This window comes from Podarcis raffonei, chromosome 9 (assembly GCF_027172205.1).
Source record: "Podarcis raffonei isolate rPodRaf1 chromosome 9, rPodRaf1.pri, whole genome shotgun sequence".
Lineage (NCBI taxonomy): Eukaryota > Metazoa > Chordata > Lepidosauria > Squamata > Lacertidae > Podarcis > Podarcis raffonei.
In genome coordinates this window covers 19,663,797-19,689,951 of record NC_070610.1, presented here as the reverse complement: position 1 = coordinate 19,689,951, position 26,155 = coordinate 19,663,797, and the positions used below count along the sequence as shown (strand labels likewise).

The following is a 26,155-nucleotide window of genomic DNA, read 5'->3' as shown; positions in this document are numbered from 1 at the left end:
TTGGTCCTATGGTTTACAGCTTATGGTTTATCCAAGGGAGTTGAACCATGAGCCTAGATTTGATAACAAACCATGGCTCAGCTCAATGCAACACAGAAGCAGAACAACCAGGAAGCACTAAGTGGCTGTGTTTGCTTTTCCTGGACTCTGTGTGTTTGGGTCAAACAATAATTCACCTTAGCGTGATGTGTGAACCAGGCCAATATACTGAATGCAATGCTTCCGTATTCATTTTTAAACCATGTTATAAATAGCTGGCATATGAGGGCAAATAGGGGTTAAGTAACAGTGACTGACAGTGCAATCAAAGGTAAATTCCCCTGAGTTCTAGTGGACCTTAACCCATTTCATCAACAGGATAACACTATATATGAGATACAACAGAAAAAGGACTTTCTGATTATGAGGCAGATTCTCACCATTAGTGAAAACTCCCCTAATAAGTTTTAGGTAGGCTTTATCCAGGTCTCCTCTGCGTTCAGCATTTCTGAAAATAGATTCAGCTAAGGCTGCAAACTCTTCAAATTCAGCAACAAAGGGGAGAATTCCAACTTTACTCTTCTTGGATATCTTTACATCTTCCATCTGTTTGATTTGGTTACTCTGAAGAGGAAAAACAAAGATCGCAGACCATAAGTTGTCGTTTTAAACTGAGGAAGGGAAAGAGGTAAGGCGAAGGCAGATGGATCCAAACTGCAACCATCCAGGAGGCAGGACATGTGCCATCGTTCCTCCACCCCAGCCAAACAGATAGGTTTAACTATAAGGCATCGCATAAGAAACTGAGTTAAAGGTCAATGCATGGGAGAGACCCACTGAGCCATAGGACCTCTATGTATTCCACATATAGACAAAATATATTCACACTACACATGCTCCTTATGTGTGATCCCGATCATCCTACCCCACCTTGTTCTACAGGGCAGGGATTTCAAGTTATTGTGTGTATATAGGTAGGAATCTATGCACATACACTGCCATCTGATACGGCCAATTCACTGAGGCAAGGGGAGCAATCCTACAGCCTCACCAAATGTGAAGTTCTACCTGGTTTGCAAATGTGTGCATCGGCCCAAAGAACCTAATTATGAAAGCCGCTGAAAACTTACAATGCACTTGTCAAAGTTCCTTTTGACGGTCACTAAAACATTTCCAAGTGTTGTGCTGAGGAAGGACGTTGGATCCACGTTTTGGGCTGTCCATACGTGGTGACTCATTTTCACCAGCATATAAAGGGAATTAAAGCTATCAATCTTGTCCCCAAGAGCAATGAGGTGATTCAGTTCTGGCTCAACGCAGCGAAATATTTTTATCATCATCTGCCGGATCATGTGATTCCTGTAAAATACGGTGTGGACATTAGGCAAGTGCAGTACTTACTGAATAATTACCGTATTTTTCGCTCTATAACACGCACCTGACCATAACACGCACATCGTTTTTAGAGGAGGAAAACAAGGGAAAAAACATTCTGAATGAAACAGTGGATGTATCATTTTTGTGCTTCATGCTGTGGCCACAGACATGTGATCTGATGGTGAATTTGGGGTGACCCAATGCAAAAATCCTGAGAATTCCTGTGGATCCATGCTTTGTAACCACGTTTTTGCACCATTGCAGCCCCAGGCAACAGTGGGTGCGTGATTTTTTTGGTGCAGGCTGTAGCCATGGACATGCTATGTGATCTGATGGTGAATTTGGGGTGACCCAATGCAAAAATCCTGAGAATTCCTGTGGATCCATGCTTTGTAGCCACGTTTTTGCACCATTGCAGCCCCAGGCAACAGTGGGTGCGTGATTTTTCTGGTGCAGGCTGTAGCCATGGACATGCTATGTGATCTGATGGTGAATTTGGGGTGACCCAATGCAAAAATCCTGAGAATTCCTGTGGATCCATGCTTTGTAACCACGTTTTTGCACCATTGCAGCCCCAGGCAACAGTGGGTGCGTGATTTTTCTGGTGCAGGCTGTAGCCATGGACATGCTATGTGATCTGATGGTGAATTTGGGGTGACCGAATGCAAAGATCCTGAGGATCCCTGTGGATCCATGCTTTGTAACCACATTTTTGCACCATTGCAGCCCCAGGCAACAGTGGGTGCGTGATTTTTTTGGTGCAGGCTGTAGCCATGGACATGCTATGTGATCTGATGGTGAATTTGGGGTGACCCAATGCAAAGATCCTGAGGATCCATGTGGATCTATGCTTTGTAACCACATTTTAAATGGGGAGCGAAGGAAAAACAAAGAAGGGACATGAGGTGGTGTGCAGATAAGCAGCTGGCTAAGAATGCAGGAGAGGGATTTAACGGGAGGGAGAAAAGAAAGGCAAACGTTTCCCCCCACCCCAGCCATTTCTCTCTCTCTCTCTCTCTCTCTCTCCCTCCCACCCTCTCTCTCTCTCCCTCTCCCCCAGCAGCACCGGAGCACAGAGAGGAAATAGAAGGAACACAGTCTGCTTTCCTCTCTGCTTGCCTGGAGGGGAGGGGCTTTCCCTGCTCTTTGTTCCGTTTCAGCAAACACAGCAAGGAAACAGAGGAGGGTGGGCAGTAAGACCCTGAGGCAGAATGCAGGAAAGCAGCCACTTCCTTTTTTCAGATTTCCCTTCTCCGTGAAGCGCGATTTGATATTTGCCTGATTTTTCGGCTCCAGGGACCACACATTCGCTCAATAACACGCACAGACATTTCCCCTTCCTTTTTAGGAGAAAAAATCTGCGTGTTATAGAGGGAAAAATACGGTAGTTTTAGAAATCTAGGTGAACAATTAGTTCCCAGATCCACTGGTACAAAGTACAAAAGGGGAAAGGGGCTTTGCTTCATTATAATGAGATACTGCCATGGTCTGAAATAATTCAGCTTTTTAGAAGCTTTACCTGTCATGATTCTAGAACCTAGGAAAATACATTATTTTGTTTTTGTTTAATATTCAACATACTCTGAAGACATTGACTGCAGACCACCAGTATTGTGTGCCCTTGATAAAGTTCCTCCATCCACCTCTTCTGCATCACTCTGAAAAAAGAAGGGATGGTTTAGAAGGAGATCGCTCCTTGTAGCAACTCAAGTTTTTGAGTCCACAATATTTAAAACAGAGTCGTACCATGGGTGTTCCAGGAATGCTAAGATGCTGTTGAAGTTTGAAGAATTTACTAATGAAGTCTTGTTCTGCCAGACACAAGGGTTCCAGTTCACTTAGGACTTGTTCAAAAATCTACAAAACAACAAAAACCCATACATTTAGCATACAAATGACTGCCACTCTTGATGGCCCACAATCAAGAAGGACCATATCTATTTCCTTCAAAGGTGATTCACACACAGCTCTTGTCTGTGCAGTTAAAAAGCTGCTTTGGGCTTCAGCTTCATGCAGGTAGCATCCACACTGATGAACAGATGAGCCTAAGCTACTGTTTAACAATGATAGGCTCTTGCTATCCTTTATGCCATGGTTGAGCATCCCTTAGTCGGTTGAGCATCCCTTAGTCAAGTGCAGGCACAGCCAGCCACACAACACATACATATATAGTCATACCTCATGTTACGTCCGCTTCATGTTACGTTCTTTCAGGTTACATCCCGCGGCCCGGAAGTACTGGAAAGGGTTACTTCCGGGTTTTGCTGCTCGTGCAGACATGCAAAATGATGTCACACGCATGCGCAGAAGCGGCAAATCTCAACCCGCATGTGCGCAGACGCACCACTGCGGGTTGCACTCTTTTCATGTTGAGAACAGGCCTCCGGAACAGATCCTGTTCGCAACCAGAGGTACCACTGTACACACAATTATTGCAAGTATTTAAAGTCCTTATTTCACCAAGGTTTGCCAATTGCTCACTCCGCCATGCTTATTACCTAACACGCTGTTCTGGGAGGACCCCAAACCTCTGGAGTAGGTTTTCAAGGGGCACAGAGTTAACGGGCAAAAACTACTTCCCGCTTCTGCTATTGGAGGCATCTGCTGGACCAAAAGCCCTTCTGCAAGCAGAGGGGTGCAAATGGAGTCGGCCTTCCGTATGCAGCCTCACAAAACCAGCACCTCTAGCTTGCTGTAGTTCCCTTCTCTCCTTCACATCACGGGAACTGTTGCAGTGTAGCCATTCTTTCCCATACTAGAAAAGTAACAGACAAGCACCAAGTGATGCATGATTAAGCTCCTTCTCATGCGAGTCTCTAGGAGAAGTAAGACTGGCATGAGGAGGAGCTGCAGCACAGGCTCCTCCTGAGCCACCCAGGACTCTGATCCTACCTTTGCGGTGGGCTCCAGAGGTCCTCGTGCAACATATGTAACACAAGAGCGAAGGCCACAATTACACCTAGTGTGAAATGAGCGTTGTTTAAGCGCAGTTATAACATGCAGCACCAGCCAGTGTGCTTACATTTTTACCTTATCAAACTTTGTTCTATCTGCCACATCGAGGTCAGATGCAGACATGTTCCCCATATCCAGCAAAGAGGAGGACTGAGACCTGCGATTTCCTGAACTCTGAACTGAGAGTTTGTTTAGGCTAGAAGTGGAACCTGTCAGCTTCCCGGAACTTCCATGAAGACCTAAGGTGATAATGAAAGCCATGTGAGGAACTGTCCTATATGGAATAATGCGTCACAATACAAATAAGCATTGTCTATTCAAGATTAGCATTCTCCCGTCCATCTAGAGACTGCCAGTACTTCCCCTACATGACAAGCGGACTCTTGTGCTCACGCGTTTCTTCACCTAGAGGTGAAACCACATGGTTCAGGAACAGACATGTAGTGACAGACATTTGGGCTCAGCAAATACAAGGACTACTGTAGTGCTAATAGCATTCCAGAAAAGAGCACAGATAAGGGTGGATAGACAGAACCAGGTGCGATTCATAAGGGGCGTCTTCTAGAAGCAAAGCAGAACAAAGGCAAGAAATTACTATTTTCTTAACAAGAAAATAGTAGCAAACACCTGCTTGAAAGATAAGGAAACCCTTTATCCTCTTGAGGCCTCTTTCAGTAAAATTATTTCAACTGCAGGCTGCCCTTACAGATAAACTCTGCCAATGAATATGACATTTCGTTCAAGAAGTGTTGTGACTTTTTATCTTTGACTGTGCACAAATATTCTGTGGTTTTCCACTTCAGTTGAAAACTGAAAAGCAGTTGTGGTTTATGCAACTGTACTACTTTCAATGTGGAAAGAAGCCACCATTGCTTTTTTTTTGTGAGAAAATGTAACAGCAAAAGATTCTGGCTTGAATTGTTTGTAAATTGTTTTTTTCTACCTTGCTCTCTCCTGCATTGGCCATATCTGGCTACAATGCAAAACCATAATTTTGTGACAGAAGATTGAACTTAGGTGAGCCTCAGCCTTGAACTATTTTCCTGCTCTTCTGTGTTAGATTAACTACACATTAAAATGCAGTTAATCTTGGTTAGTTAAAACAAGAAACCTTCATAAATTAGGTTTTGAGCTTGGTTTGTTTAATGTTCACTATGGTACGTGAAAACAAACCTAGCCAAGTTCAAACCATACTGGCTTGCTTTCACTAACCATAGTTAAGATTAATCAAACTTAAGTTTCAGGTTGGGCAAGGTGCAGTTTCTCTAAAATGGAAGTTTCAAAACTCTCACTGCTGCAGCAGACAAGAGAGAGAATACACTAAGGCTCATCTTGATTCATTATCGTACCCAGTATTCAAAGTAGTGCACCCTCTGAATGAGGAGAAATGTCTTCCATTTGTGTAAAGGCAATGTTAGATCCAAGCCAAGTCTAAACATATGGCTGGTTCCAAGAAACTACCTGCTGCATGATGGCACCTTAAATATTCATCCTGCAGAATCTCGAGCATCGTGAAGAGCTGGTCACTGTAGCCTCCAGCCGCGTGTCTTGCAATGACTGTTGCCACAAGCCTGCAACCGGTCATGTGTATGGCGATTCCCTCTGCATGAGCACTGCATGGTGGACGTTACACATGACGGCACCCATAGGTAACCACCACGCTATAAAGCTTAGGACTAGAGAATTTGGTCATCCCTGCTCTAAGCATTTGAAACAGATGTTAAGTGGATATAAGGGGAGAGTCAGGTCACTGAAGGCTGGGGGCATCTATTTTTAAAAAACACCAGATACAAAAAGGCTATGCAAGTTCACGCAGCCACAGTTTGAATTGTAGCATAGACAAGCTCTTAGTGGAAACATGATGAGACACTCATGACTGCCATTTGCACAAAAACGAAAGAGAATGTGCTTCCCACATGGCAAGCATTATGTGGTGCAGAAGAATCTCATGGCAATATTATTCCTCCGGTAGCACTGTCTGTAATCCCGAATAGGCCTGTAATCGTCAGGGCAGATGAGCAGGAACTCCCCATAGGCTAAATCAGAGCTCCATTGTGAAATTTTCATGGGGGTGTTTATCTTGCCTCAAAAAAGTATCGGTGCAGACAATGGCCTGAGTTTAAAAACAAATTGCAAAATACGTTGCTATTGTATTTTGCCTATAAATGAGTATCACACTGAAGATCTCTTATAGCGGGGGGTGGGGAAGAGAGACCTTCAACCCATAGGCTTAATTAGGCCTGATATGGGACCCTATGTGGCCTCCAAGACTGGTTCTCCAAAATCTGCCCCAAACCTGATGTCATATATGACATCAGGTGAGGGGCAAGCAGAAACACAACAGGAAGCTTATAGGGCAGTCCCTATTGTGCATTGGCAAGGGAGGCTTCCTGTCACTGCCAATCAGCTGATGGCTGGCAAGAGCAAGCCAGTTGGGATTGGCTACAAAATGGGAGTTCCCCCAGAGCTGAGCAGGTCCCATTCACCCTGCCATATTTGTCCAGTGAGAGATAGGTGAGAAAAGGATCTGTCTCAACCCTGTCTTACAGGGGTCCATTATCAGGTTTTGCTCCTTTTTTATGATTGCTGTAGCACTCACAAATTTGTGCAAAAACGTTGCATCTAACAGAATTCTGGTATTAATAGGTTTTTGCCATGACAATTACGTTTTACACAGACATGAATGCACTGGCAATAACCATTTAAAGCGCTCATCATACTCACTCTCCGTTTCCTGTTTGACAGCACTTTCTTTTCGAGGCAGTGTAGCTGGGATGGATTAGGTTGCAAGCATCAAAGACAAAGACAAGTTAAAAATGCATTTTGCACAAACCATGCACGAGATGCAAGTTAAGCACTAGCTGGAAAGAAACATGCAGATAACTATGAGAAGCAAGTAACTACAAGTTGCAAACAAACATAGCTGGGGAGGTACCCATCTAGAATTTTTAACTATGCGGGAAAATGTAGATTACGTTTTGGTAGCACACTGAAGATTTTCCAGTGTGTGTGTGTGTGTGTGTGTGTGTGTGTGTGTAAACTCGACTGTGCAGGGGGTCTCCATTTTGCCATGCTATGGCAGATGGAACACTTGGCATTCATAAGATATGACACAAATGAGAGGGCAGATGCTGAAGACATTTGGGTGGTCCAGAGAGGCTGTAGTATGTGAATTGGAGACACGTGTCCCAGGATCCCTTAGGGACATCACAGGGGATTCTGCCATCGTTTTGTTAGCAGTGGCTGCCCATGATCCAGTAGTTCTACCCCAGCATCCTCTGAAACATGGCAATGGATGTGAGGGCAGCTCTTAATGATGCATTATTTCCTCTTGGTCACCTTCTAAGGAAGGCCAAGCGTCACTTCAAGCCACTGCTTTAATGCTTGCATGGTCTTGACAATGGGAGACCTCAACTTCTATGTACAGAACTGCACCGCTGCACATGCACAGAAAAGCCTAAACTAACGCTCACTGTCCATAGATAAGCAATCCTCCGTTGTAGAAAAAGCAACTTCTACAATCTGATGACGGCTGGGGCATAGAAGTTGCATTGTACAAAGTCAGACCATTGGTCTTTCTAGCTCAGTATTGTCTATGCTGAAAGGCAGAAGATCTCCAGATGTCTCCTACAGAAGTCTTCCCCAGCCCTACCCAGAGATGTTCTGGACTCAACCTGCAACCATGTGCCCACAAAGCTATGGCGCTTCCCCAAGGCTGTGAGACATTATCTAAATTTCAGTCTCCTGTATATCTGGTAAGCCTGGAGTATTGTCTCATTACTGGCAACTTAAAATGCTTTTTAATGCCATAACCATCGTTTCCATGTGGCGTATTGAGTACACTAAATGCCTTCCAAGCTTTAAATGCAATTCACAATGAAAGAGTTTAGTGTTTCACTTCAAACATACATCACACACTGCAGAGGATTTTTTCTCCTCCTTCCTACCATGCTACCTTGAGGGCTGGGGAGGTGGAGGGACTGAGGCAGGGCAATATTTCTGCAGGCAAACTATGTTTCCTATGGGTTCACAACAGCTATTATTAACATTTCCATCCTGTTTTTACACTAACAACATACACCTGTCCACATAGAAACCTGGTAGGATTTATGTACTTTTGGAGAGGACAAAACTGTCAGGCTGCAAACACAAAACCACAGGACACAAGGTTACTTATTACTGAATGTGACTTGGAGGTTGAATTCCAATCTAGTAGCAACAATTGGAGAGACAGGTTGCATACACAGAAGATTTGATGTGCAATGTTCACAGTAAATACAACACTACATGTAAAATAATGGCTTGTTAAGAGCCATGAGATCTGGGCTGCAGCAGTCAGCTCAGTATCTCTTCACACAATGAGCCTCTATGGTAGACTGAGGTACAGCAATAGGCTTGGTTACCTTCCTCACAAGGTGAAAGGGTGTAACCTAGCTAAGTCTGGCAGGGCAGCCTACTCTATGACATTAACCCCTTCATGCATTAATTAGACTTAATCATGTTGGTTATGAGGCTTGTTATCCCACACAAAGTGCCTAAAATTTCCCAAACCCTGTACATATATTAACAAATAAGATATTCTGTGAGCCTATGGGCATGGACTAATGCAAAAAAAAATGGAGAGGAAAGAGGAAAGCATGTGAACATGACTTGCAGCTGCTAGGTCACTGTCACAGGGCCTTGCATATGTATGTACTATCTATTTATTGTGGTCCTCCCTCAGTGTTTTCAAATTTACACGTTCACCAAGAACATTTGGGGGTGGGGTGGGGTAGATACTGTATTTTTCGCCCTATAGGACGCACCTAGTTTTTTGGGGGGAAATAAAGAGAGAAAAAATTTATCCCCCCCCCCAGCCGCGGGGCTGGGGCGGGGGAAGCCCAAGCTTTTAAAAACGCATCTACCATAGTTTTCAGAGGAGAAAAACAAGGGCAGCAGGCTCCCGAGGCTGCGGATAGCTGCCCGAAGCGCGGGGCGCTCTGCTTCAGCGCGCCCCGCGCTCCGGGCAGCAGGCTGCTATCCGCAGCCTAGGGAGCCCTGCGGGAACTCCCGCGGGCTCCCCAGGCTTGCTGATAGCTTCCTGAAGCCTGGAGAGCGAGAGGGGTTGGTGCGCACCGACCCCTCTCGCTCTCCAAGCTTCAGCGAAAGCCTGCATTCGCCCCATAGGACGCACACAGATTTCCCCTTCATTTTTGGAAGGGAAAAAGTGCGTCCTATAGGGCGAAAAATACGGTAAATAAAGAATAAACAAAATGAGAAGAGGCACACAAAAAAGAAGGCTCGCTCCTAAACACTAGAAATCATTCCTGTCTACTCTCTGGCATTTGGATATTTCACCAGACACTGTTCATATATGTCTGTGCTTGAGCTCAACTTAGCAGCTTTAAGGGCTAGCAGTGTGCCTTAAAAAAAGAAAAGAGAGGACAAGCTGAAATTCCCAGGATGCTAAATTCTGCACCCGATATTAATTGGGGCAGTATGATCGCATATTTACAGAGTACACAGAACCTTGGCTATCAGCAATACCGCACTGTGGGACAGGGCGGCCTACATTATTGAAAATGCAGGACGTCACTGTATGGAAGGAGAGATTTAAAAACAGTCAATCTGGGAAGGTGCAACACCCCATACATTGAAGATAATGGCTTATCATGGGCCCTTATCTAAAAAGGGTCCCTTTAGGCAACACATAATATTCCACTGCATTACAGCTTACGTAATCACGCCCTGCATTTCTGATGTTCAGACTGCAAGTGACGTTTCTTATGGAGCCAAAATGGAACCTTCCATCCCAAGAGAGAGAGAGAGAGATCAGTAGGCTTGGGGAAACACTGAGGTTTGTGAATGTACAAACTATCTTTTAGGGGCTGGGGAACACCCCCAAACAACCCAGTGAGTACTAAGTACTAAATAGCCATGGAATGCTGCCTAACTGTTGGAGGAGAAAGATTGAAAACTGGAATAGAGAGAATGGATGAGGATGGAGTGTTTGGAATCCTGAACAGGATTTTGCTGTGAGCTCCACTTGGCTCCATGAAAATCCTTACAGGGTTTACTATCAATTGCTTGCAGTTTTCTTTTGATTTAAATCGTATTCTATTCCGAAGGGTACAAGTTACGTTACACAATTTATTTCCAGTTCTGTCTTTTAAAAGAAAAGGATGCAGAGTTTCCCTTGGCAAGATACATTCAAGTTAACATCACTTAAAGGTAAAGGTAAAGGGACCCCTGACCATTAGGTCCAGTCGCGGACGACTCAGGGGTTGCGGCACTCATCTTGCTCTATAGGCCAAGGGAGTTGGTGTTTGTCTGCAGACAGCTTCTGGGTCATGTGGCCAGCATGACTAAGCAGCTTCTGGCGAACCAGAGCAGCGCATGGAAACACTGTTTACCTTCCCGCCAGAGCGGTACCTATTTATCTACTTGCACTTTGATGTGCTTTCGAACTGCTAGGTGGGCAGGAGCAGGGACCAAGCAATGGGAGCTCACCCCGTCGTGGGGATTCGAACCGCCGACCTTCTGATCGGCAAGCCCTAGGCTCTGTGGTTTAGACCACAGCACCACCCACATCCCTTAACATCACTTAGGGAAGACTAAAACCAAATAAATGTCTTAGATTCCACTATAAGCCTTTACGTACCATGTTCTCCTCAGGACAGAAATTCCAACATCTCCAACTCCCTACTGCCGTAAGTGAAACTTAGAAAAGCCCTCATGATCCATTCCAAATATTTATGCTCATGAATATTTACTATTAACTAAGACCTCTGAACATAACCCCAGCACCATCAATATGAGCTTTCATACAGAAGATTCACTGGATCACATCTTCAGAAATATCAAACAGCACTAAGCAGAGCTAAACAGACTTGCTGCTGGTCCCCTTGCCACTTGTCAGGCACAACACCACTAGAATTTTAGTCTCCACAATTTGCACATCAAATTTAAATGGTGACACCTGCACCCCTTACTCAAAACTTCTTAAAACACTTTTGCGGTTGCTGCTAAAATATCTGCTGTCAGTCGCAAAAGTAGAAACCTCCTTCAGCTCATTGTGACACAAAACTGAAAAAAAGGGAGCACCTGTTATATACTTACCAAACTTCTTCCCTTCCTTCGTTGCCCCTGTCATTTTAATCTTGGCAACTTCAAAGAAATCCTTTATTTCCCTGTCATACAACCGTGATAAGTAGTCCATATAGTTCTTAAAGAAAAATGAACACACATTAAAAGTTTAGTGGCTTCTCAGGAAGTGAAATATATGACACCTCACTTCAAAAGACGTAAATTTGGAATACACTACATGTGCCAGGTGTGATGTCATGCATGCCAGGCTCCCTCAGTCCTGAAGGCAACTTGGTGCCTTTGTGAGGGGTTTACATTCCTGGATACCACACGTGTAAGTGAAATTGTGTATACTGGGAACACCATCTAAAAAGTCTCTAAACCCCCATTCGACCTCTGGAAACCCTTAAAAAACGCTTTAAAAAACCAACACCACCTACCAGACTCCCTCCAAAGCTCCTTTCTCAAGCTCCATCTCTCCACAGACCTCAAAGGTTGATGCAAAGGCTCATGGGATTGCACCTGCAAACGCTCCCGGGATTTTGAGCTGCTTTTGTGTGTGCCATTTTTGCCCTTTCCATGCCATTTCTGGGTTTGAACTGAATTCTTTATTTATTTCGCGGCGCTGCGCATGCACGGGTTGCAAACGAGTGGGGAGTTGCCTGGATACGCAAGTTATCTCTACAGACGAAGAAACTGAAAATGCAACTCTGAGCACCAGAGGAAGCCGGCAGCATAAGGCAAATTGTGTTGCAGTTTTATATTGAGACTCATAATCTCAATAAATCAAAAGGAATAAATTTAGACTGAAGAGGACACAATAGTGGTGGAAAGGAGATTTCCTATTATTCAAGAGCTAATAGTCCCTAGACTGCTGCATCATCATCTCACACTGCAAACTAATTTAGAAGAAGAAAAGACTGTTTGATTACATCCCATACTATATTTCACTTTGAGCCACTCACCGTTGTCAGCCCTTCATATTTTCCATAATCTGTGTTCTTTAACCACTCCATAAGTTTGGCATAGCGCAACAAGTCTCTGTGAAAGGGATGGTGGTTCGGTAGGGTCAACTCAATGGAGTGCTGAGCAAGAGTGGAACTTTGGTCATGGCCCTTGGCAGAGGAAAGCAACAGAAGAAAGTTGTATGAACATGACAGTAGAATCGCAAACCTGGACACCCTGGGAATTTGCCAGTTTGTCAGATAAAAGATCTGCCTTGCCATTTAGCAGGTATGCTTTTGCAGCTGTTCTGTGTTCCTTTCAGTACTTTGAAAGAAAGAAAACAGACATAAAAAAACACAAAATATTCAAAGAACAAAATAAATGCTGAGCTACAGATTATGTGTTAGAAATCACAATGCATTCTCATCAGGACTTGCGTTTTCCGTTTGAAATTTCAATATTGCTCTCATTAACCTTGTAGTGACAGCTAAGATATTGTCCCACCAGATTCCAAAATCATTTCTATAGAGTGAAACAAAGCCCAATTTGTTAGATTTTGGTTGAATTTCTTCAATATTATTTTACACAGTAAAACAATATAAATTTGATGGTATGCTTTAAAAATGCAACTCCGGACAAGATGTTAAATACAAAAGTGCCAGTTAATAGACATTGTTCACAGACATGTAAGCCATTCTGTCACCCATTCATTCATCATTACTCTATAATAAGCCCGAGATAGAGGCAGTATCTCAATTTCCCTGTTAGACACAATTTAACAAAGATTATCAAAGCTGGTTTCACTCCCTTTTGAGTTATATTATGTTAACAAAATGCTAAATATGATCAGCCCCAACATTCACATGTAGACTTCACAGGTACCAGGAAAACCAGGTATCCTATATATTAATTGCAAACTCATTCTCTTAATGTGGATCCTTACGTATGCCAAATGGCATTATGCATGCACAAGAGGGGGATATCAGCAGGCGTGGGGGAACCCCAAGGTTCCAGAAGTACTCAAATCTTTGGAAAAAATCCTGCCAGAGGCTGGGGGTGGGGGATGGGAAGAGACCCAAAACCGACCAAAGAAGACTGACCATGGTCAGTGGGCATGGAATGCTGACTGACTGCAGGGGTTGGGAGGGTGGTTAGGGGACAGAAAGCCTTGGGGAAGTGGGGGGGAGTGTGGCATATCCTTAAAAAGGCATGGCTGGCTGGCAATTCTAAGCAGGAGCACTCCAAACTGCAATATTTTGCAGCGGGTCCTGCTTGTTCTCTACTGAGGACAATAATGTGATATTCAGGAATGACTTCACTACAATTTAATTTCTAGTAGTGAATTGTGATCGTCATATGAAGAGTGGCATAAAAATTTAATAAATAACAGAAAGTAAATAAAACCAGCAGTTTCCATTCGCCTTCCATGCTACCACCCACCCACCTGTGCAAATCACGTTGACACAGCTCTAACCCAGTCTATGTTGATTCAACATCTTTGTGCCTAAGTTGTGCATCTTTTACAAAGCGCATTTTACAATACGTAGGAAGCTTTGGTGTCGAGGTAATCCTCAGAAGGACTTGTTTCCTCAAGTCACAGAAGCCATATTTTCTATTTTGCAGAGGCAACACTGCAGGACATACATTAGGCTTAGCAAGCTTTTTAAAAGACGACTCAGTAAAATTAAAACAGGTTGATTCAAACTCTCTGTACTCACAGGAACTGAAAGATAGTAGGACCTGTTAATGAGACCCTTCTCCAGCTCTATAAACTATGTGGAGATAAAATGCAGGGATGTAAACACTGTATTGAATAGAGATGCCCACACAACCCATTCCTAACATTAAGCTGTGCATGTGACAACTTAAAAGCTTCAAAAACAAAGGTGGTACAGAAGTTAGACCAAATATTAATTTGTAAGTGCCATACAAAGAAAATATATAAACATCTCAATCTGGATAAAAGTTTGGTCTCTTAACAGTGACCAATTCCCCAGGGAAGCTTAGCTCACAAGGAAGGCACTGTATTCCTCCCACAATAGGCAGAAATCAAAAATATATTGGCTCTAAAAACATGCTCCATTTTTGCATATTGTAACTAAAATCCAAAAACGGGCCTATCCCAGCCTCCACGCATTATTTTGTAAAGCCATCTAATCTCCTGGCCATCTCCATCTCCTATCAGTGAAGACATGGAAAAGCAATGCTCATATCCTATTTCTTGCACTGCAGAGAACCAAGTAGCATCAGTTCACCAGAATATTTGTGCACTGGAGCCGTAGTACTGAGATGCCAGTGTTTAGTTAATTTTCCACATAAAGGATATACATACCCTCCAACAATTCTCCAATGAAAATATGGACATCCTATTCCATCATCATCATCTTACTATCTATACCCCGCCCATCTAGCTGGGTTGCCCCAACCACTCTGGGTGGCTTGCAACACATATAAAAACACACTAAAACATTAAACATTTAAAAAACTTCCCTACACAGAGCTGCCTCCAGATGGCTCGGAGGTCGGATAACTCCATACCCTCCAACATTTCTCCAATGAAAATAGGGACATCCTAAGGAAAAGCAGGACATTCTGGGATCAAATCAGAAACCAGGACGGCTTCTGTAAATCTGAGGTTGTCCCTGGAAAAGAGAGACACTTTGAGGGTCTGGGATATAGCCAATGGCTGGCTCATTGCACTAAATTTTCTTTGCCACTGATCATTAAGGGAGCAAAGTGATGCAAAGCAGTCAGATGGCTTAAGGGAAGCCTTCAGTGAAATACAGAATTTACTGAAGTCTCTGAAAACTGAATCGAGCATTCATCTTCAAAAAATTTACAGTTTGGAAAAGAGTCAAGGTACCTGCTGAACAAATACGTTGTTGAGATGGCTGGCCAGTCTCCGCGCAAACTGCTCTCGCAAATCGCTAAAGCGCTGCTGCTGCTGCTTCACAGCATGAAGCATCTCATGTCCTATAATCAGAAGAGGAAACCGAAACAAATTACTGCTTCAGTAAGGGAAGTTTCAGAAAGGAGAAAAGGACTGGGGGAAACCAGAAGACTTCAGCTGCAGAAAGACAATGGTAAGGGGAGAGGGGGGTCTTAATTAGAAAAACACTTACCTGGCTGAAGAGTTACACTCATACACTGTAAGAGTGCATCTGCCGCATTAGTGCAGGCCTCAATGCCCCGGGAAGATGAGAGGTCTCCTTCCTGGAGGGCTTTGATGTGACCTTTTGCCAAATCCATATGGTTCTGCAAGAAGAAACGTTTACACTGGGAGGGCAAGCGCAAAACTTTAAAGCCTTATTTATCTTTCACAGGCTACAGAAAAGAGCTCAGATTATTATTTTGCATATTCCATACAAGCACCGCTAACCTAATTTCCACCCATCATAATGGCCTTGGGCATGGATTTGCATGTTATCAATTTCCACCACTGCTGCTAACTGAACTCCCCACACAGATCGCTATGTTGACTTAAGCACACAAATACATTGGAACCAAAAGTAAATTGCACCGAGACAGAAAGCCCATTTCGCCAGGTGAAGTGCCCGCCGCAGGCAATGGAAGTGCAAGAGGTGGCACTCTGTTTGCCTTAGCATGACTTGAGAAGCAGGCCTACGGGAGCTGCCATTGAAGTATAGCTATGGCTTCAATTCAGTACACTGGTCATGATCTTTAAAACTAAACGGCTTGAGACTAGGTTACCAGTAGGGCGATCTTATTCCACATGCATTTTAAGATCTTTGAAGAGACCCTGTCCTATGTTCTGCCAACATCTGAAATGCTTTCAATAGGGACACAAGAAAGAGCCAGGTGTATTTAGGCTTCATAGTTCCTTCCAAGGGAGACCAAACTCTTTGCTATCCCTAAGCAAAGGAGTGACGGTCTTCCTGAGCCTTTAGCCTGGCTGAGGCCATTTTAACTGGGCTCCTGGTTTTTTTTTAAACACCTATCAGCCGCTAGTTTAAAACTAACAAATCAATTTTTAATCTGTTTGTAGAGTTTTAAATCTGTTGTTATTTTTATTACACACACACATTTTTGCGGTTATCTTTTTTGTGCGCTTCATTGCAAAAAAAGGCAGAGAAGAAATTTAATAAATATGGGGAATAGTCAAAAAGTGTACTGGGCATGCCAAAGTCCCTGGATGCACTTAAAGTAGCTCACTGAACCTAAAGCTATGCAGCTGAACAGCTAAACGTGTTTTATCGGCATTAAATATAATGGCAGTGTGACAACTACTTTTTAATCTATTGAAATTCACTCAAATTTCGGTTTGGGTTGACTGTGTCTTTGAACAAATAAATACGTAAGTATGTCACATGCTTACAACAAGGAACTCTATCTCTGAAAGTAATTTCAGGTTGTTAGTGTTGCTAAGATGAATTAGATGGTTGCTTTCCGAAATCTGGTCCATTTGTTCTTTCACGCTCTGCAGCATTTCCTCATAACTGCTCAGCTTCACTTCAATTTGGTCCACCTCTTTCAGCGCCTCATCCAGCAGCTTCATCAAGATGTTCACTTGTTTCTCAGAGGCCATGATCGAGTGGATGTTTGCCTGCAAAGGAAATAATATCCATTACCCATCTGCCACCATATTTCAAGAGTTGGTAGTCACTAAACACAGCTGATTAAAAAAACAACCATAACTCTCTCAGAATTATTACACCAGCATTCATGTGCACCAACCTGGAGCCCTCCAGAAGTAAGGAAGTAAGTAAGTAAGTAAGTAAGTAAGTAAGTAATGCTATTACTAAGTCCATCTGACTGGGCAGCCCCAGCCACTCTGGGCTGCTTCCAACTAATATAAAAGCAACCGTTATCATCCCTGAACATTGGCCATGCTGGCTAGAGCTGATGGGAGTGCAAGTCTAAAATATCTAAAGGGCATTAAGTTGAGGACGGCTGCCACAAACCCTGGTAAGTAACAATGGTAGAAGAAACTTTGGCCCACAGCCCTAATTAGGCCCACCAGGCTTCCGTATTTGGTCTCCTGGCTGTTTTGTCCAAGCCATTCATCACCTGATGTGAGGCATGGACAGGTAAAGGTGTAGATTCAAGCAGCCCCAAATTCAAGGCATGGCTGCAAAGGAGGAATCTTGGTGGTCCCTCCAAATGTTGCTGGGCTACAGCTCCCATCGTTCTTGATCACTGGCTATGCTGGAGTCCAGAACATCTGCAGAGAACCACAATGGCTGGTCCGAGCCTAAGTCCAAACCAAAGTGTATTCTGCATAAGCTGAGAACCTTTCCATTATCTCTTGCTAAGCACACTGCCATATTTCAAAATAAATCATTACCCCATCAAGCACTTGCAGTTCTCTGGACAACTTATCTGCAAAGGCCTCTGCATTGGAGATGGCATATTCACAGCCTTCCATCATTATTTCGATGTCCTGCTCTTCTCTTGCATTTAACTCTTGGTATTCGTCCACCACCTCTTCATCTCCTCCTGCCACATTCTGATTCTCACCGCTTGGAACCGATTCTTGAGAGAGCAGAAAAAGATTGCGTTCACGAAAAATGGATACAAGGCTTAACCTAGGTGATAAAAATCTTCTTGAATGACTGACAAGACCACAATGCCAAAGAAAGTGGAAGAGAGCTGTCCATACAATGTAAGCATCATGAGTTTTCCTTAAATGGTAAGTTAGGAAACACTATTATTCTCCAAGTCCTTTTCAATATAAAAAAGAGGCTAGTGTCATTTAATGTTTGATATTTTGCTCCAATTCATTCAGGCTCCCTTTGGTACAGAATGTGATAACTGGAATTTATTGAATGGTAAAGGCTTTGACTACACTGAAGACCTACTCCTGGAACCTTACCTGGGTAGGTAATTTTTGCCCCTGCCAGGATCCTACCTAGGTTTTAAGGCAGGCATAGGCAAACTCAGCCCTCCAGATGTTTTGGGACTACAACTCCCATCATCCCTAGTTAACAGGACCAGTGGTCAGGGATGATGGGAGTTGTAGTCCCAAAACATCAGGAGGGCCGAGTTTGCCTATGCCTGTTTTAAGGCAGCAGACAACCAAACCTTTGATACGGCAAACAAAAACTGGCTCTTTTCCAGTGTCCATCTCTATTACTTATTCATCACCTTTAAGAAGTCACATAAAAACATTTTATCCTCGGAGTTCTAAGGTTTGATCTCTTTCCCCTTACTTGCCATTTTCTGCCCTTGCTTTTTAAATGGGTGCTTGCTTTACAAAAATAAAAGTACTGATTCTCCCTCCATAGTCAGCTGAATACAATCTATGACCTCTGTCCAATACAGTTCGATTTCAGTACAGCATTACCAGTTAATTAAATAACTAACACCATTTGCATTGCATTGTGAAACAGTACTTTCATGACATTTCTTCACATTTGGAGATGTTTCAGCTGCTCCTTGCAGCATTAAGGCTTCAAAGAATTATGAATTTAAAAACTCTTGAATAGTATTTCCACCTGAATTTTCAGTACATTCCTGAGTGACCTGAAGAAATGGGTTTTGCTTAACAAGATGGGTCATAGGCAATTTAAAAAAGCAAAAAGCAACTGAATTAGTCACACAGAAGAAGAAAAACAGAAAGAAAAAGGTGTTACGCACCTTCTGCGACTTTAGGTAGTTCTGGAGAATTAGAAAGGATTTGAAAAGCAGAGGAAAGGAAGCAAAGAATATTAGCTAAGCAGTGAACGAACACAGAATTTTTCAGAAATGGCAATAAATCGTCACAGAGTCAAAGCTTTGAAATTTAAGTAGACTACAAAGCAGATTCTTCATATACATGCAACATCTGGTAGACCACGTGATTTCTTATTAAGCTTTTAAACATACAAGCATGCAGGCTGTGTAATTAACAGTTACCTTAATACTCTAAACTTGTATTCAGTTGTTTTTCTCAGAATGGACAGGTTAGACCTGCCAAGCAGCACACATTAAAATTGATCTGATAACAATTTAAACTTAGCTTTAGCGACTAATAAGTTACATAGGCTCTTCAAGTGTGATGTACAGGAGTCCAAAAGCCCAAGACTGCAGAATGTCCCTGGCAAAACATGCCTCAATCCTGCACTCACCAAGCTAATTAATTTCAAAAGAACTTCCAGAAAAGTGGACCATGTCCTAATATAGGTCAAAGACATATGAAGCCAATAAAAGCCTTAGTTACTGTTAGTATATGCATGAATGAGGGCAATACAAACTTGATTTTCTACTACTTTTAAAGTATGATGAAATTAATATTTTTTACTAGAATACAGCGTTATGAAAGATTCAACTAAAGTTTTACCTTCTAGAAGCTGAGAACTAACATTTATGAAGTCGATCTTCTTTCTAATATACCGCTGATTGAGTTTCCAGATGCATGAAATGAAAGTGTTCTTTTCTGCTATACTGCTAGCAACCCATTTGTACACTTTCTCAAAATGCAGGTCAAACTCGGGATTTTCCTGAAAAACAGGGACAAAACAGATGGGGAAAAATCATAATAGCACATTCCCAACATACTGTTTTAGATTCCAAGGGCAGATCTAAGTAATACATTTAACACACGTTCAAATGTGCATGGATTCTCCTAAAGAATCCTGTGAACTCTACTTCTGTGAACTACAATTCCCAGCATTATTTTGAGAAAGTCAGGTGCTTTAAAGTTGCGTTGAATATGCTTTAAAAGCATGGTGTGGATCTATAAAAAACTTCAGCAGGTAAAAGCGTTCCATCAGTTATACTCATGGGATGCTCCCACTAACAGAAGCAGAGGTGGGGACTTTCATCACTATAATATTCCCTCTTGAAAATCTGCTGTAGAGGGCAGGGAAGCCTCTGGAGCAGCATGGGAGGTGGTGCAGGGGGCAAAGGGGAAAGAGGTAAGTGAAAAATGCAACCCATCCTGTGCTACAACAGGAGCCTCTGCTGGATCCAAGAGCCCTTCTGTTTGCAGAGGGCTGTTTAGGATCCAAGCCAATGCATTTTCAAACAACACAATGTTCTTTGAGCAGCATGTCAGATGCTCACACACAACACAAAAACGACATGATCCTAACCTAAAGAGGAATGAAAGCTTACTACTTCTGTAGGAAACGAATAAAAATGCTTTTGAATATTTATCTGTTTGGAATTTGTAGATAGTGGTTTATAAGCACGTCAGTATCCAGAATAAGGTCCAAAGCAATGATTGGTTTGATTTTAAAGGTCTATAGACAAAGAAACTTCTTGTACAGTGCATGAAAGAAACAGAAAACCATCCCAGCTGCACATTGCACCTTCTCTCCAAAGCAAATTCTCTTCTACAGAAGTTAGATGTGCAAGCTGCTTCTCTGTACACTTACTCAAAAGTAAGTCTGAGCCTTCAAAGAGTTGCTCGTAAATGTGCATATGAGGACAACCCTGGTTTCCAAGTCCACTGAAGTCAGCAACTTGCCAAAGGCATGGCAATATGTCACAAATGAAAGTTGCATTTACTGCCAACGCAGAGTGAAGATTTCAAGCCATTATAACGAAGACATACTTTGATGGCATCCTTGGCATCAACGACAGCAAGATCTCGAAGCACCCACGCAGTCTGCCTCTTGTAGAAATCTCCCTTGTCAGATTTTTTCACCTTTACCACGTTTACCTGCACCGGGCGTTCGGTTGTCACTGTGGAGTACAATAAATAGCTGATCATCACAAGACCCAAGCATCAATGTAAGATGGATAATGCCCATTTTCCCACGGCCACAAGTAAGAAATCCTAAAGCAGATATCCTGCCCTCACATTTACTTTATATGAAAATGCAAACCTAAGAGATATTCAGAACGCAGAAGGCAGCCAGGCCCTCTCAAATGTGGAAGCAGACATAGTCAGCAGCTGCTAAGCAGGAAGGAAACATTTTGCTGTTTGCAGATATTAAAAGCAGTTATCATATTTACTCGAGTCTAATGCACCATCAAATTTAATGCACACCTTATATTCGCAATGTAATTTGGTCAAAAAAGATGAGCATTAGATTCAAGTAAACACGGTATAAAAATCAGCGCAAGCCACTGATCTCATGCAGATGGCCCCTTAGGAAGCCTCTTTATGGCAAACAGGACTCAAAACATTGCAGCACCTAAAATGTTGGTGCTGGTGCACAGAACACTTTATATCTTCTTTTTCAGAGGAAAAGACATGTTAGTCCATTGCAACAAAACACAAGAAGTCTTGTGGCACCCCAAAGACTCACAAATTTATTGTAGCATAAGCTTTCATGGACTCAAACACACTTGATCATCCCGGGTATAGGGCAGTATATAAATTCAATAAATGATAATAATAAATAATAATTGATCAAATGCATGAAGTGAAATCTTAGTTGACCGCTATCTAAAGTAGAAAATGGTGAAGTATGGGTTGAATGGAAATGAGATACAAAATCACAGTCAGAATCCTTTGAATTTACATATATGTGAAACAGGCACACCTTTTACAGTAGCAGGTTGATGACAATTTACTCAGCACTGCCAATATTATTGTATTAGCACTTGTAATGTGGCAGGCAGCCATTCACAAGACAGTGTTAGCACATAGATCCTGGCATTGGTCAGCTAATTAACATTTGTAGCATCCTTTGCTACCCCTCCATAGGATAAGTCAAGGCTAAGTGAGACTTAGGAATTCCAAGTCCGCTGCAAAATAACCAGTCAGCTGACAATGTTTTCCAGCTGAGAACACAAAACTGCTTGCCTGACATGATTGACAAGAATCCCTTCTACAGTAGGCAATAGCAAAAGCATAAGCTTTGGGGGGTTCCCTTTAGACATAACCTATCAATTGAAGTTAAGTGCTGAAATGCTATACTTAAATCATAGAAACACCTTTTAGAGGAAATATAGGTGAAATTGTACAATTTGATAGTAAATAAAGTACTGTATCAGCTTTTAGCAATGAGCTTAATTAGGAGTTGGAAAAAATGTTTGCCCTTGCTTAAAATGAAAACCACATACCTGTGGCACACAAAAAGCAGTTTCTCTTCTTTTTTCCTGCTTTGCAAACATTAACAATACTTAGTAAACGTTCATCATTAGGAGTGAAAATATCCCTCTGTAAGGCATGCTTGATTGCAGTCATTTTCTCTGAGCTGTAAGATATAGGCAATAATAATAACATTTAAGTACTTTTCTGAATAGATTAACTCAGCCACCACCTACTGGACCCAGGAATTTATAGTGTCTGGCACCCACAAACTCATACCAATATAATAAGAGAACATTGTATTTGATCCTGTGCATTGATTGATGCAGGACTTTGAAGTGGGGTTGGGACGTGGCTAAAATCAACTTACAAACAAAATTTTAGCTGGTGCATGAACATCTTCAAACAGGCCAAGTGTAGCACTGTATGCTGGGCTCACAAACACACAAGTGCATGTTGAAAACATTTTTCTTTAAAATCAGATAAGCTGCCTGTGGTAGAAATCGCATCCTAACTCACTTGGAAGAGCAACCATTAATGAGTCAACAGCTGCAGAAACACAAGTGAACATTTGCTACACCTAAACAAAAAACAGGCTGAGCAAGATTTAAGTGTTTAAAATACCAAAGTAGCTGAAGACAACATGCTGCTTTCACTAGCTTAACTACACAAATGACAAATTTAAAAAGTCAAACAATTGTGATACATTTCAGCTGCAAGCATTTGTGGACTTGACAATACTTTGAAACAAACAGTACAGATTATCACTTAACTACAGTGTTTCTCAAACGTGTTTCCAGCTGTTGTTGGAGTACAACCCCCATCACCCCTAGCTAGCAGGACCAGTGATCAGGGATGATGGGAATTGTAGTCAACAACAGCTGGAGACCCAAGTTTGAGGAACACGGAGAGAGGTTCTAATAGTGCCATCCTAAAGTGCAATAAAACTTTCCATTTTGTAATTCTAAAAAAAAAAGAAAAGTGGAATAATAATGCCATCCTATACACATCCACTCAGAATAGGACTTACTACCAGGTAAGCACATGAAGAATTATGGCAACCTAAAGCTCTGGAAAAAAGGAGGAGGAGGAGAAGGAGGAGGAGGAGCAGGAGAAGAAGAAGAAGAAGAAGGAGGAGTAGTAGTAGTAGTAGTAGTAGTAGTAGTAGTGGAGGAGGAAGAAGAAGAAGAAGAAGAGTTTGGATTTGATATCCCGCTTTATCACTACCCTAAGGAGTCTCAAAGCGGCTAACATTCTTCTTTCCCTTTCTCCCCGACAACAAACACTCTGTGAGGTGAGTGAGGTGGAGAGACTTCAGAGAAGTGTGACTAGCCCAAGGTCACCCAGCAGCTGCATGTGGAGGAGCGGAGACGCGAACCCGGTTCACCAGATAATGAGTACCGTTCTTAACCACTACACCACACTGGGACAACAGGAGTCTTCCAGGTAAGCCATTTAACTATCCACATAGAGTTTGGCCTAACTCATGATGCCCCTCTGAGGGGACTGACCCTGAATGGCATTAAGGCAACAAAGGCTCACTTGGTTTGCTCACAGCTGACCAACCATGATTTATATTCCCATTTAAAAAATAAAATAAACTTCTTGTTCGATTTCAGTTTATAATTCTTGCCTGCTCATTGGGGTTTGGTGGGGAAGGGATAGGGTCGACACCTGTCCTGTATACCGTATTACCGTATCATTCTGTATTTTTATGTAAAATGCTATGACCGGTATTGATATATAGTTTTGTCCTGCATTTCAGGTCTTCTCTCTGTCTCAAGGTAGGAATCCTCTCCAAATGCATGTGTTTGAAAGGGTGCGTGAAAGGTCACATATTTAAGCTCTGGGCAGCCAAGCACAGACAGGTTTACAAATTCATGTGCAACTGTGTGCACGTGTGACAAATTCTAGAGGGACCGTTCCGTTAGGCTGCAACTGATCTGTCATGGATCGCTTTGAAGCCTACCAGAGAAGAATGGCAAATGAAGTTGATGGACTAAGCAGAGATGGCTAAAATGACAGGAAGAATCAGAAATCAGGAAGTCCAAAATTTTAATAAGGAATGGGGGGAAATTATACCTTATCTTTAAAATCGTTAGTAGGATTGAAATATCATTTGTAGTTTAAGGGTGAATTCTGGAATCAATGGAGATGGAAAAGATTTGGATCATCATAAAAGATGCGGGAGGAAATGGTTGATAAAAATAGGACCCACAAAGGGGAGGATGGAAGTTCCTTGGAATCTTGCGGGGGGGGGGTTAATGCTTTACTGAGCTTAAAAAGAAGTAAAAAAGAAAAGGGTTATCCAAAAGAAAGTAAAGAAAATGGTAATATTTGTTACATCACATCACAATACGTTCTTCTTGAGTTTCTAGCGACTTCCCGCCACCCCATCATGTATCTATTACTTAGTCTACGTCAGGTGTCAGCAAACTTTTTCAGCAGGGGTCTGGTCCACTGTCCCTCAGACCTTGGGGGGGGCGGACTATATTTTTTTGGGGGGAAATGAACAAATTCCTATACCTCACAAATAACCCAGAGGTGCGTTTTAAATAAAAGGACACATTCTGCTCTGGTTTCTGGACTGTCCACAGGCCAGATTTAGAAGGCGATTGGGCCGGATCCGGCTCCCGGGCCTTAGTTTGCCTACCCATGGTCTAGTAAAGGTAAAGGACCCCTGACCATTAGGTCCAGTCGTGGCCGACTCTGGGGTTGCGGCACTCATCTCGCTTTATTGGCCGAGGGAGCCGGCGTACAGCTTCCGGGTCATGTGGCCAGCATGACTAAGCCGCTTCTGGCGAACCAGAGCAGCGCACGGAAACACCGTTTACCTTTCCGCCGGAGCGGTACCTATTCATCTACTCGCACTGGTGTGCTTTCGAACTGCTAGGTGGGCAGGAACTGGGACCGAGCAACGGGAGCTCACCCTGTGGTGGGGGTTCGAACCGCTGACCTTCTGATCGGCAAGTCCTAGGCTCTGTGGTTTAACCCACAGTGCCACCCACGTCCCTACCTAAGTGATAGATGAAGTCCTTGGAATCTTGTTTTTTAACGATTTATGTTTATCTCTGTGACATTTTAATTTGAAAAACCAATTATTATTTTTAAGGATTGCTTTGAAGCCACTTCAGCAACAGAACAAACATACAAACCTCGCACCCCAACCCCCCCCCCCGTATTTTGCCAAAACAAAGGTGGTCGCACTAAGATGGGGCTCCCTGGAGAGGGAAGCCAAGGCAGGCGAGGGCGGCTTCCCGGTGAGGGACTCGGGTCCCCCTTCCGAAGAAGAGGGGCGCTTCGACAGCAGGCCTATGGGGTGGGGTGAGTAAAGGGCGTGAGGCGAAGGGGCCACTGCGAGGAGCACCGGAGGGGCGGGTGGGGGGACCTGCCCGTGGAGCCCCCACGACCACCCTATATGCACCCCCATGCAGAGAGACCCCTCTTACCCCGCAGCCTGGGCTGGGGAGAAAAGCCCTTTCCCGAAGCTGCTCCTCTAAAGCCGCCAGCCGCTGTCAGGCTCCGAGGAAACGCTGCTGCCTCTGTCCCTCCCTCCCCACTCGCCTTTCCCACTCCTGTCACCGAAAAGAACCGGAAGTACACGGAGTAAGGACCGTAACACGTGACGGAGGAGCGTCCTCCGCCGCCGCAGAGATCAGTGGGGAGTGTGATAACCATAGATGTCGAAAAATCAAGAGTGACACGGGGGGGCACTATTCTGAGCAGCTGTATTTCCTTTCTTGCTCCTTGGGGGGGCGGGCGAACCGTTCTGAGCACCTGTACTATTTCCTTTCTCGCTCCTTTCAGTGTTTTTGGTTTTTTCCTCTCCTCCCTTTATTTTCCCTTCTACATGGGTTATGTTTGTCTTTCTCTTTTTCTCTTTTTTATTTACGTCTCACCATGTTTAGT

The 26,155-nt window shown here is 43.1% G+C and overlaps 1 protein-coding gene across 8 annotated transcripts in view; it reads right to left on the bottom strand.

Moving 5' to 3' along the window:
- The window catches only part of EXOC1 (exocyst complex component 1), a 30,948-nt gene extending 5,118 nt beyond the window's left edge, over nt 1-25,830 (bottom strand). Inside the window, exons 1-18 of one of the 8 annotated variants that reach the window (XM_053402363.1) lie at nt 25,811-25,830; nt 22,279-22,412; nt 20,819-20,949; nt 19,601-19,760; nt 18,919-18,939; nt 17,627-17,814; nt 16,658-16,885; nt 15,444-15,576; nt 15,185-15,294; nt 14,040-14,093; nt 12,342-12,491; nt 11,410-11,515; nt 7,036-7,080; nt 4,387-4,550; nt 3,103-3,213; nt 2,938-3,014; nt 1,110-1,338; nt 420-603 (exon numbers count right to left, since the gene is read on the bottom strand). In XM_053402363.1, coding sequence (XP_053258338.1) covers nt 420-603; nt 1,110-1,338; nt 2,938-3,014; nt 3,103-3,213; nt 4,387-4,550; nt 7,036-7,080; nt 11,410-11,515; nt 12,342-12,491; nt 14,040-14,093; nt 15,185-15,294; nt 15,444-15,576; nt 16,658-16,885; nt 17,627-17,814; nt 18,919-18,939; nt 19,601-19,760; nt 20,819-20,949; nt 22,279-22,402 — 2,215 coding nt within the window. In that variant the 5' untranslated portion in view covers nt 22,403-22,412; nt 25,811-25,830. The other 7 variants (XM_053402361.1, XM_053402365.1, XM_053402366.1 and 4 more) reach the window with 7 other exon arrangements.
- Between the last annotated feature and the right edge of the window lie 325 nt (nt 25,831-26,155).